Source organism: Danio rerio, chromosome 2 (genome assembly GCF_049306965.1).
Source record: "Danio rerio strain Tuebingen ecotype United States chromosome 2, GRCz12tu, whole genome shotgun sequence".
NCBI lineage: Eukaryota > Metazoa > Chordata > Actinopteri > Cypriniformes > Danionidae > Danio > Danio rerio.
In genome coordinates, this window is record NC_133177.1 from 17,949,296 (window position 1) to 17,961,555 (window position 12,260).

The 12,260-nt window shown below is 36.5% G+C and overlaps 1 protein-coding gene across 2 annotated transcripts; it reads left to right on the top strand.

Moving 5' to 3' along the window:
- The first annotated feature begins 3,403 nt into the window (after window positions 1-3,403).
- Window positions 3,404-10,292, top strand: LOC100001444 (uncharacterized). 2 transcript variants are annotated; one of them, NM_001161602.1, is made up of 11 exons: window positions 3,404-3,436; window positions 3,877-3,955; window positions 4,430-4,533; window positions 4,639-4,779; window positions 5,027-5,172; window positions 5,370-5,506; window positions 5,829-5,922; window positions 6,086-6,421; window positions 6,570-6,756; window positions 6,846-6,973; window positions 7,491-8,147. In NM_001161602.1, exons 3-11 carry the CDS (start codon window positions 4,452-4,454, stop codon window positions 7,809-7,811), a joined length of 1,572 nt encoding a protein of 523 aa, NP_001155074.1. In that variant the 5' UTR covers window positions 3,404-3,436; window positions 3,877-3,955; window positions 4,430-4,451; the 3' UTR covers window positions 7,812-8,147. The 2 variants fall into 2 exon arrangements, with proteins under 2 accessions (NP_001155074.1, XP_073765585.1); XM_073909484.1 differs by lacking the exons at window positions 3,404-3,436; window positions 3,877-3,955 and having other exon boundaries at window positions 4,204-4,533; window positions 7,491-10,292.
- The last annotated feature ends 1,968 nt before the right edge of the window (window positions 10,293-12,260 follow it).

A 12,260-nucleotide genomic window follows, 5' to 3' on the forward strand; every position in this document is an offset into this window, starting at 1 on the left:
TGTGATAACATTGACTATACAGTTTATACTAAAAGTAACAGTCTATTGAAAGTTTTTAAATTACATAATTAGTGTAAAACAGAAGTGCTTTTTGTAACTATCATTTAAATATATTTCCAGAGTTTACACTTAGCTGATGATTGACAATAAAGCTTTTCTGGCATGCTATCCAATGAGAAAGCCTTCAGCTTATAAGATCCTCCAGCCTGGGGCTCCCTCCCGTTTGCCAACTAACTTAATTTGCATGTTTTTGGATGGTGGAAGGAAACCGGGGTATCTGGGGGAAACCCATGTGAGCATGGGGAGAATGTGTAGATTCTTCAAAACCTAGATGGCTGTTATGGAACTTAACGGTATTTATAGTGGCTTAGGAATCATCTGATTGGTGAATCATGCATTGGATAATGCAGGACCAGCCGCAAGCAATCATAAACGTGATTTTCTCAAAATTAGTTTATAAAAAAACTCCACTAAAACAGATCATAATCCTCATTAGAGGTTTTATGTTTACAAATTATGGATACAATGATTACTTGTTACCTGACATGAAAAAATAATTATCAAATTAATTGTTTCTGATAATTGGATTTTTGCTGATACTTAAAAAAAGGCTGACAGTTACTAGTCTGCATCACAAATCACTGTCCATCATATTTTTTATATCAAAGGTTCAGTTTAATGAACATAGATTGAATTAATAAAATTAAAAAAGGGGAAAGAAGTTATTGCTTCTAACTGGCTAATTTTATTCAAGTCTTGACAACAAAAAGATTAAACAAACTACAAACGAACAACGAATCATGCTGGACTTTATAGTTAAAGATCTGAACCTTGCATTCAATATGAGATGTTTGATCTGTGTTTATTGCTTTTACAAACTTGAAAGTTATTCAGAATGCAGATAGAATGTTATAATTCCAAGGTGACTGTGGAAAGGTAAGCAAGATCGAACACAATGAGGGGGGAGAGCATGCTCAGAGCCCGACGGCTAATTAGCAGGCCAATCAGAAATAATAACACCTGTTTATTCTAGTGATTGAGCTGGAGAGACACCCTTCTTAAGAAGAAGAGAAGGAGCAGTCGGAAGAGAGCACACACACGCACGCACGCACACACACACACACAGTTGCACGTGTTGTGGCTATAAAACTGAAATAAAAACATTGACTCACCTGAATCGCAGACCCTGTCTTCTTCGTCCCACAATAACAACGAACCTTACTACAGTGAAGATTTGTATGTTTGTTTTCATTATAAATATGTTGCACTTATGGTTCTCTATAATCTGTTGTAATCTGAAATATATATATATACATACGGTCTCTTACTTTCGCCTATACAAATCCATGATTTTGATGACATGACTCTTCCTTTAAGATTATATTAAGGGTCCTATTACATGCTCTCTGTCAGCCCCTACACACTAATAAAGCTACAACTAAAATCTGTCTTTAATTTGGAGAATTGCTGCATGCTATAATGTGGATGACAGGTAATGCACATTAGGGGTTAAACAATTCAGACTATATAAATACCATTTCCATTGGGGTGAATAAAGTCTGTGTTAGTCTCTTAAGCGTGCGCAGTACCTATTGATCTATTGGAGACACTGTGTTTAGACACAATAAGTTGCATCTACAAAGCACAGTACATTAATTATAAAATAAAACTGAAAAACTGTACTTTTTAAGATCACTGTGGTGGTGCCTTGTACAGGAAAACGAACCTTTCGTTTAGACAACATGCAGTATCTGTAATCAATAAATAGAGAAAACAAGCCATTTGCACACAGCCTTTGCAAAACTGGCCACCTGCCATGCCAACAGTTTGCTCAGATGTGTTTAGATGGGACTCGGCTCTGATCGAACAAATGTACTACAAATGTTATGGATTTAGAAACTATGAACACTTATGTAGCATATCTGGAAGCAGTTAAAAATCAAGGGACGCGTTCGCTCATGTGGAATCAGTTTTTTCCCATAAGGAGTGTCATTGTTTCTTTAGGCACTAAGACTTTTATAGTACTTCAACTTTAAAAGCCGGATCTGCTTTGAATGCATGTGTTTATAACATGCAAATTTAGGTTTCATCCTATCATTTTTTATGTTTATCAAACTTTAACTTTAAAAAGTAACTGAGAAGAAGAAAAATGATCATTATCATTCTGATTTTAAATAAAATCTGTTTTATGTTCACAAATTCTAAAGAAAGAACAAAAACAAATGTCATTTTAAATGGACAAGAAAGCTCAAATCAGTCAGTACCTGGATGGAAGACCGAAAGCTATGTTTTTGCCGGAAGTGGTATTAGTGAGGCCAGCAGGTGGCGCCCAACCTGCGGTTTGTGTGGGTCATAACGCCCCAGTATAGTGACAGGGCCTCTGAACTGCTCAGTGAGCACCGTCTTTCAGGTGAGACGTTAAACTGAGGTCATTAAACTTAACTCGACGTTAAGTTTAAGACGTTAACTCTTTGTGGTCATTAAAAATTTCAGCATGTCCTTCGAAAAAGAGTTGGGGTTTCACCCCGGCATCCAGGCAAATTTGCCCACTGGCCTCTGTCCATCATGGCCTTCTAACACTCTCCATATCATAATTGTCTTCTCTGCACCAATCAGCTGGTGTGTGGTGTGCGGTTTGGTGCAAAATGGCTGCCATCATGTCATCCAGGTGGATGCTGCGCACTGGTAGTGGGTGAGGAGATTCCCCCTATGTGTAAAGAGCTTTGAGTGCCTAGAAAAGCTCTAAATAAATGTAAGGAAATATTAATTATTATTATAAATACACTCAAAGTAAAAAAAAAAAATATATATATGCATTTAGAAAACATTCAACCTATGTTCATAATGGATACATACATTTATAGAGATTGTGAAATATGTCCCTGGAGGTATGTTTTTTTTTTTTTTTTTGCAGTTTTTGTTTTTGTGTATCTGCCAGAGGCCGCTGTGTACATTTTTGAGACCTTAATTTTAATTGCCAGTTCCATTTGCACCTGCTGTTCTCGTGTAAATCCACCAGAGGCCACTGTCGACTGACTGACTTACTAACTGATCGACTGACCACCCCTCTCCCCAAACCCAACTGATAATGTTTTCGAAAGCACCGATCGACACGATTACTCCTTCTCTAAACCCAACTGACAGTGTTTTCAAAAGCAATCCAGAAAAAGAAAAGCCTTCACAGCAAATTTACCGGTGTTGATTTACTGGTGTTACAACAAAGTGTTAAAATAAAGTGTTGCGTCAACGCTATACAGATTGAGTTAAACACCAAAAGCGTCAGTTTCGATTAAGAGTTGGTGTCATTTTATATCGTTGCAAAGGCAACTCCTTAAGCGTTAACCAGGCCACACCTCCATGAACGTGCAGACGTCCTTTTGATTCAACCAGACCACATGCAGACGCCATTTCAAATGCTGCAAGTGGAAGAAAGTTGGTAAGTCTAATATATAAATCTTATTATACAGATTCATTGTTTAAATTAAATAATATGTTTTTGTATCTTAGTTTAATCATTTTTTCATAACGATCAGTATATCAAGCGTTACACAGCCAAATAATTCAGACGTGATTTTTATTAAGTTAGCCTATATCAGCAATTTTATGAATCATGTAAAGCCACCATAACGCTTATATTAATATTATTATATTATAATTCTCGCACACGGCGATTGTTTTATTTATTTTATTTACCGTATGCACATGTCTGGACATAAGCACAGTGTAGTTAGGCTCGCGCGCTAAGACCGCTTCCATTTTAGCAGGTAACGTTATTCAAGGTGAACTATCGCGTGTGGATTTCTTGTAGTGTTCAACAAGTAAATGTGCACATTTCAAAGACAGCGGCTGAACTACTATAACTTGTTTTAATCCAAGGTACATGCTTGGGTTCCTGCTGAATGGTGGCCGACTGACCGTGGATCGGTGAGAGTTTTCGCTGTTAAAAAGTACCGTGGTAAGTTTTTAATGCTGCAACGAAAGTCAGTGATTGCTCACTTCGGTGATAGAACGCACGTTGTGGAATATAAACACACAGTTCAAGACCTCAGATGAATGAAACGACTAATCTACATTATCGACAAAAACTGTTGTCAGATATTTTAATGTAAGGGCATAATCTTACGCGAATGTAAGAGATTGCAATAACAAGGTTTAGCCGTCAATGCGCTATAGCTTAAGACATTACAGCTGCCAGGAAACAATAGAAGAAGACAGCGCGCGTAACGGTAGTCAGAATGAGTCCAAAACAGACGATAATACATTCATAAAACTCCCTCCAATATATCATTGTCGTGTAAGTGTGCTGCAAAACAACGAACGTTAACTTTAAGTTGTCTTTATTTATAGAAAAATTATTTATTCTTACAATTTATAGTCCAATTATATTACATAAACCAAATATAATGTGTTTATTTCTCTCCACACCAAGAGCTTCACCAGAGGTCAAGACAATGCTTGTCAAAGCACAATATCGAAACCAAAAGAAGTTCATAAAAATCCCAGAGGCTTGCTTTGATTTATTTTTAGCAGAGGGTGAGTGGTATTAAAAATAATATATATTTATTAAAAAAAAGTTTCTCTATCATACGTATCATTAAACGTTTTTTAACAATAATATTTATTTTCCCTCCTTTGCAGTGAAAGAGAAGTTTTCATTACCACAGGATCTTGTAATTACAGTTACAGATGAAACTGGTACAGAGGTGGACGAAGATGTGTTTCCTGATCTAATGAGCACCAGTGGACTGCTTCTTGTTATAAATGCTTTAAATGACAGTGGTGAGTGATAACAGTGGAGCTATTGAATGATGTAAGATGTGTCTAAGTGAATGCTGCCAATTTTCAGTACTTTACCATATTTTTAATGTCGGCAGTGTTGATGTGGGTAGAAATACAGTCCCATAATGTAAACTAGTATTGAGTGTTGTTTTTTTTTTTTTTTTTACAAGTACTTAGACCTGTCTTTTTATTTTGATCCAGTATTAAAAAACCTGTTGCCTGTTAACCCCAGTTTTAACATTAACAGGACCCTCCACACCTCAATCTTCAGCCAGCTTTGATACAGATACACTCTCTTTAACTTCAAAAAGCAGTGAGGACAGTGACTGGTTTAGTCCAAAACGCTTTAGAAAGGACGAGGATGAGGCTTCACAAAACTCACAGGCCAGAGATGTGAGTGCAAGTACACAATTTTGGGGGTTTACTTGCAGTATCATAACCATAAGCTTTACATAATCAGTTCCATTAATTTATGTATTATGTGTATAGTACTGACCTTTTCCAGATCAGGATTGAATTTAAATGGCATTTTCAATATTCCTGCATTTCTACCTTTATAATAGGATGTTAATGCTAATTTCTTTTTATAGTTGATCAAACAAATTCTAGAGACAAGACCAGGTGGAGCAAATGTGCTGAGGGAGTATGAAGATACGGGGACAATTACTGATGAGACAAGAAAAGTTATGGTGAACATTCTAGTAGCCCACATGATGGAGACAGAAGGGTAATTATGAAAAACAATGTTGTTGTTGTTTTTTTATGGTTATAGCAGTATACAATAGTCAACATTTGAAATGAATCAAAATCTTTTATCAAAGTATTAAATCTATTGTACTACACCCATTCTTGTCAAAGGACAATTTTGAAAAACATTTTTTGATACACATCAAATGTTGACTACTATATAGATTATAAATTGTATAGTGTGAAGTTGAGTGCTAGAAATGTAATAGTGCTAATCTTTTAAACATTTAATTGAACAAATTTTAATAACATTTGTTAATTCTCATCAATGTTAAGTAACATTGAGTACTCCTGTTCTTCAGGAGAGTTCCACACCGCCTTACCAAACAGAAGTATGGTTTGGGAATTATCACCTTGTTTCCCTCACTCAGAGATCCCCAAGGGAGGACTGGATATGTAAGTTCTTGTCTGTCGTCAGAAGATCATTATATATATATATATATATATATATATATATATATATATATATATATATATATATATATTAATGGAGTGTTAAATGTTGAATCTGAATTTGTGTCATTTTGAATTTATTAATTTTTGAATTTATTAATGTCAGGAACATTTTTATGATGGCCAGAAAAACTCTGGATTCTTGTCGTGGCGACTCAAAACCGTACAAAGGGGGACAAAACCTTCTGGAAATAAAGATGATCCTAAAACAGAGGAAAAGGGGGGTCCTTTGCTTGACCGACAGCTGTGTCACCCTGAAGATCAGCTGGACAGTGATCAAAGTCTAGAGGCCATCTCTCTGATGAATCATACAAGCGACCGTGAGGTCATCATGCAGAAGATGAGGGCAACATTTAAATACAGACAACGTCTTGTGCGTGATCCAGAGAAATCCACCACTATTCTCTCTGTTTTTCCTCGATTTCTGGATACGAAAGGATTGGTATGAATTGTCTTTTTAAATATATTTTATTTATAAATATAAAAAAATTTAATTGAAATGTTAGTTTCACAGATGTGGTGAAATAGTGACCATCACATTTAGCTTGTAATATTTTATAGTAATGGAATGTTTTCTTCTGATTTCTCAGATTCTCCAGGACTTTACACTCCTGTTCGGGTCAGAAACGGCTTCCAGACTCTTGGAAAGGTGGCCAACAGTTTTCAAGTCAAAGATTATCAAGCTAGCAGAAACCTTGACATCCACTCCACTGCTGAAAAGATTGCTGTCATCTGCCAAACAGAACAAAGAAAGCAGCGAGGCAGAGGATTTCCCAGGTACAGATGTAACTGATGTAATGGTGCAGTGAAAATCTTTTGAATGTTATTTTACTGTCTATGTTTAACTTTTTACTTGTCTTTTTCAGAGTGGGACAGTGACATATCATCCTTTCTTCTACTTCTGCATTTTTTGTCGCCCCAAGTTTCTGGAAGAAAGAAAATCCAGAAGATGAGCATCTCACAGGCAATTGACCATCTGGTGGTTTTTCAAAAGGTAGGTAACTGGTGATGATACAAGAGCTGTAGACATTATACCTTCAATTAATGCATTAACTTCTCCAGTTGATAATACACTATGAGATAAGTGTAATATGAAGTGCTTGATTTATCAAATTTTCTAAACCTAAACTGGAATTAAGCTTGTTGGCGCTTGTATCATTTTCTGTGTCTTTTGATCTTAGTGTTCAATTGAGCTAAACAGACTCAAACTATGACTGTAAGATGCACATATTGCCAGTAAAGCCGGTTCTATAATCAGTTCTAAATCTGAAACATCAGGGTTATATGTTCTGTTTATTAAGTAACCTCTATGGATTTCATTTCTTTGTTTTATTTGGACTTAACCTGTGAGAGCCTCAGAGATTTATAACTGATCACAGAATTGCTTCCCTGACAAAATGACACATTTAAGTCACAGCTTTTGCAATATTGCAAAATCAATTTAATGTTGACTTTGTAGTCATAATGTTAACTGATAATGCTTAATTTGCCTTTTTTTTTTCCTCAATCAGGCATGCCGGAGTATTCAGGAACACCTCGAGACAGAAGACAATCGTCAACCTTACATTCTTGCCATAGGAAGCAGCAAGGAAGCCATCAGTCAGTTCTTCATTGTGCTTGACAAAAAGCTCATCCCATGTCAAGAATCCTCTTCACTAGCGGCAATCGATGAACTGTTCAAGGTCCATTTTGTGTTCAGTATCAGTTATGATCCTCCACTTAAAGGTTTGTTCACATTTCTCCAGACCACAGTGTACAGAATTGATGTTGGCAGCACAAGTGAAACCCCAAGGGTGAAGGAGCTCAGAGCTAAATTACTGAATGATGTTTAGATGCTACATCTGTAAATCACTGTTTGCTACAACTGTAAAATTAATTCGGCACCTTAAACTTGTTCATAGTTTGTATCCTGGCAAGAAGTTTGAGTTGGTTTGTGCTCAGGATGGTTGCTTCCTACAATTTAAAAGTTATGCAGGGTTTAAAAAACATTTAACCAGATTTCATTTTAGGGGTGTGGCATCAAGCAGTGGTAACATATCTATTCAAAATCAGCATGCTCCAAATCCTGACGAAGCACTTGTGTCTGACACAGAGCAAATGACAGATAATGATGCTCAAGTGGTTGAATGTTCTTCTCTTTCAAGGGATAGTTCAAGGGAAATGTGTGCATCCATAATTGCCAAATTGCAGGCTAATGGTGTTGCAAACAATTTAATTTTGTCTGTTATTGAAAGCATGGAGGATTTTGTTAATGATTTCCATACTAACTTAAGGGAGAGCATTTTAAATGTTGTGCCTGTTGGTAGCACAACTAGAAGTTCAGTTGAAGAGGTTTTTAATAATTTTCATAATTCATTCTCAGATTTTAATACAGACACTAAATGGAGAAAATATTTCAGCAAGAAATGGGGAGTTGTTGAACCCACTGAAATTCACTTGGGAGTCAGGTACGATTCAAGAAGAAATACGACCTCTGGAATGTATGAACAAACAACAGTTAATGACACCTTTATTTACATCCCTCTGCTCAAAACTCTGGAGTTCATTTTTAGAAATGAGGAAGTATGTAAACTGATTCAAGAACAAAGGCAAAGTGACATGTATAGAGAATTTTGTGATGGGCAGTATTACAAAAGGCATCCATTGTACTCCATCTGTAATAATGCACTTCAGATCCAAATTTACTATGATGATTTTGAAACAGCTAATCCATTAGGATCTAAACAAGGAATCCATAAACTTGGCTGTATATATTTTGTGCTTCGTAACCTACCATCACATGTAAATTCATCCTTGATGAACATACATCTAATTTCTTTATTTCATTCTGAAGATGGAAAAAAGTATGGCATGGACAAAATACTTGGCCCATTGATTGATGATGTTAAAGTTCTTGAGCAGAAGGGAATGAAGGTGTCTTTTTCTGAGGAGCCCATTTTTGGTACAATTGCTCAAATTACTGGCGATAACCTGGGTCTAAACGGTATTCTTGGTTATGTTGAATCTTTTTCTGCAAAACATTACTGCAGATTGTGCCTTACTGACAAGGTGTTAGCCCAGGAAGTATTTAGCGAGGATGATCCAAGGGTGATTTTGCGCAACCGAAACCAAAATGAGAAGCATTACAAGTATCTTGCTGACAACCCTAATGAAAACTCCTGTTATGGTATTAAAAGAAATTCTATACTCAACACCTTGACTTACTTTAATGTATCTGAGAACTTTGTGCTGGACATTATGCATGATATTCTGGAGGGAGTGGCACAGTATGAAGTAAAACTGCTTTTTGAATATATGAGTTGCGGTCTAATACCTTGTGATTCCATTCCTCAAAGACTGTATGCCTTCAACTATGGTTTTTTGGACCGAAATAACCGCCCAACCAAGGTCAACCTTCAGCACCCAGGAAACAGTATTGGACTTAATGCAAGTCAGACATTGTGTCTCATCAGGAACATCCCTCTCATATTTGGAGATGTAGTTCCAGAGGGAGATAAGCACTGGCATTTGATGTTGCTGCTCTTGCAAATTGTTGACATTGTGTTTTCTCATTGCATTTCTGAAGGAATGATCATATTTTTGAAGCATCTGATAGTGGAGCACCATCGGTTGTTCAAAGACTTGTATCCTTCTAGAAATCTGATTCCGAAGCATCACCTTATGATTCACTACCCTGAATGCATCAGGCAAATTGGCCCATTGATTCATGTATGGACGATGAGGTACGAAGCAAAACACAGGTTTTTTAAGAAAAATTTAAAAAACTTCAAAAACCTCACCAAATCGCTTGCAAAAAAACACCAGCTGGCAATAGCCTATTACTGGGAATCCTGTACATCGAGGGGTATTGAATCTGGTCCTGTTTCAAATGAGTTGTTGTCTGATCTTGAAAAGTGTGATTTTATTTCAGAGCAACTCAACATTGATCTCTCTAGTGAAGTAACTATCACTCCTTGGGTAAAGTGTCATGGTACAGAGTATCGAAAAAATCTTGTTGTTTGCTTAGATTTGGTTGAGGATGTACCAGTCTTTGGAAAGATTGTTCAAATTTTGATCAAGGATGGAGTTTATTTTTTGGTCTCATGTATGGAATCAGAGTTTGTTGAACATCTCCATGCTTTCAGGGTTTTTGCACAAGAGCACAGCCTTGTTCTCAAAAAAAACAGAACAATTGTTTTACTACAAGCCATTTGATTTGCAAATGACATATGGCAATGACAGTTCATTTTATATTGTTTTGGACTGTTACTTGTAAAGTAATTTTATTGGTGGCTTGGTGTTCCATGTTGGAATAAAATTTTGAAAGAGTAATGTAGTAAGATGTGTTTTCTTCACAGTGAATTTATTATTTTTAAATAAAAAAATTTAGAAGCCTTAATATAGTTATCCATAAAAAAGTAACATTTCTTAAATAGTACTGTCAACATTTAAGTAATGTAATGTTTGATTCCTATAAGCTTGAATAGATTGTGATTTATTTATTATTTATTTTTTTGAACAGTGTTCACTCCTGAACAGTGTAGGATTTTAACTCTGTCAGAGTTTGCAACAAAGTTCCTCCTAGCTCTGTAGCAGTGTTGTTGTTATCTGCGTTAGTGTTAATACTTCACTCTTATAGTGTTAATATTTTGACACTGTGTTGGTGTTAAAAGAGGCAACACTGTAGCAGTGTTGTTGTTATTATCTGCATTGGTGTTAATACTTCACTCTTATAGTGTTAATAATTTGACACTGTTTTGGTGTTAAAGAGGCAACACTTTTGAAAGTGTTGAATTAACACTTTGCGGGTGGTTCCCATATATACACTTTTAAAGTGTTGAAATTAACTCTATTGGTGTTAATTTCCGGATTTCAAATTTACTGTGTTTGTGGTCGTCTGATTTTTACCATGTTTTTTATTCTTACCATGTTCTCATCCCATTTACTTGCTTATCTTATTTTTTGCCTTTTGTTTTTGTTTTACCTGCTTTCTGGATCGTTCTTCGCCAGACTCAAACCCTGTCGTTTCGGTCAACTCCTCTTTGCATCTTAAGTCCTCTGATGCACAGGGTGAGCCATCAGGCAAAATGGTATCAGCGGAAAAGCCAGCTAAACAGCGGAGGTAAGAGGTCAGCTGGTAGTGCGAAAAGAAGCAGAAGCTGTTGGTGGCATTATACTGCCCCATAGCACTCATTTTAAGATGAAATGCAGACATACATAGCTCTGGCCACATAATTTGCGCTCTCCAGAAATGCATGTGGGAATACGTTTTCACGTGTTAAAATCATTGCCAATGCGAGAGAACATCAATTTGACAACACACACATACAAATTCTCACAACACATTCAAGTACAGAAACAGACTGCAAATAGTGTAGACCACAACAAACATGCATTGGAAGACCCCAAAAATGTATAAACTTGGCTGCTTCCTGTTTAGGTGTGTTATATTGCTTCATTTGTGCAATTTGTCAGATTATTAAGGCTAAAATGTTTAAACAACAAGGAACCTTTTGATCAAGACATTAAATTAAACCAATTAAATTTAAATTCAATTTAAATTAAAGTCCTCTCAGATCTCCAATAGATCTAGATATACGTATATTACATTATAAAAAAAGTTAGCATTATTTAAATCTACATATAAAATCATCCAATCCAATACACTGCAAATAAAACTTTCTATCACACTTTTTCTGAAAAAAAAAAGCTTTCAAGTGATAAATGTCCTGATTTTCCTGTACAGCATGCTTTTTTTCGACAGCCTGCAATCAAACAACTGTAATTGGAGGCATGATGTCAGAGAGCAGAAGCTTCAGTTAGTAGTATGAAACCACATGACCATATTCTAGTCGACTGCGGCTTTGTCAGGCTTGCTTCAAATATGTGCAGCACTTGCTTAATGACGGTCTTGGATGTAAGGCAGTGCTTATGCAGTTTCAAAAAGCCTGCGATGGGCAATCACGATGCCAGTGGGTCAATGAGAGCCTCGACAAAGTTCGCACACATGTGGTCGGTTCAGTCCTAAAGTCTTAAATATGCCTGGGAAGCCTGTAGTCATGAAAAATGCATAATCAGGGAGAGCAGCGGTTCAGTGTGTCACCAAAAGACACGCAAAATGGTCTGGCCAATGTAAGTGAGGGTTAGAGACGTGCCCTCTGGTGCCAAACTAAAGACTGCTTGGCACACACTGGGAAACACCTCCTGCTGAGAGTTTGGCAAAGCTGTCGAGTGTCAACTCATGCAGTGGCCGCTTCTGAATAAGTCAGTGGGAAAGTGGGTTTTTGACTACTATCTGATTT

What these genes read in the sequence shown, in the direction of transcription:
- LOC100001444 (XM_073909484.1), top strand. Translation starts at nt 4,404, where the DNA reads ATGTGTTTATTTCTCTCCACACCAAGAGCTTCACCAGAGGTCAAGACA. An exon ending in AAATGCTTTAAATGACAGTG is followed by an intron (nt 4,780 to 5,026) that starts GTGAGTGATAAC and finishes TAACATTAACAG; the next exon opens with GACCCTCCACACCTCAATCT. An exon ending in TTCTGGATACGAAAGGATTG is followed by an intron (nt 6,422 to 6,569) that starts GTATGAATTGTC and finishes CTGATTTCTCAG; the next exon opens with ATTCTCCAGGACTTTACACT.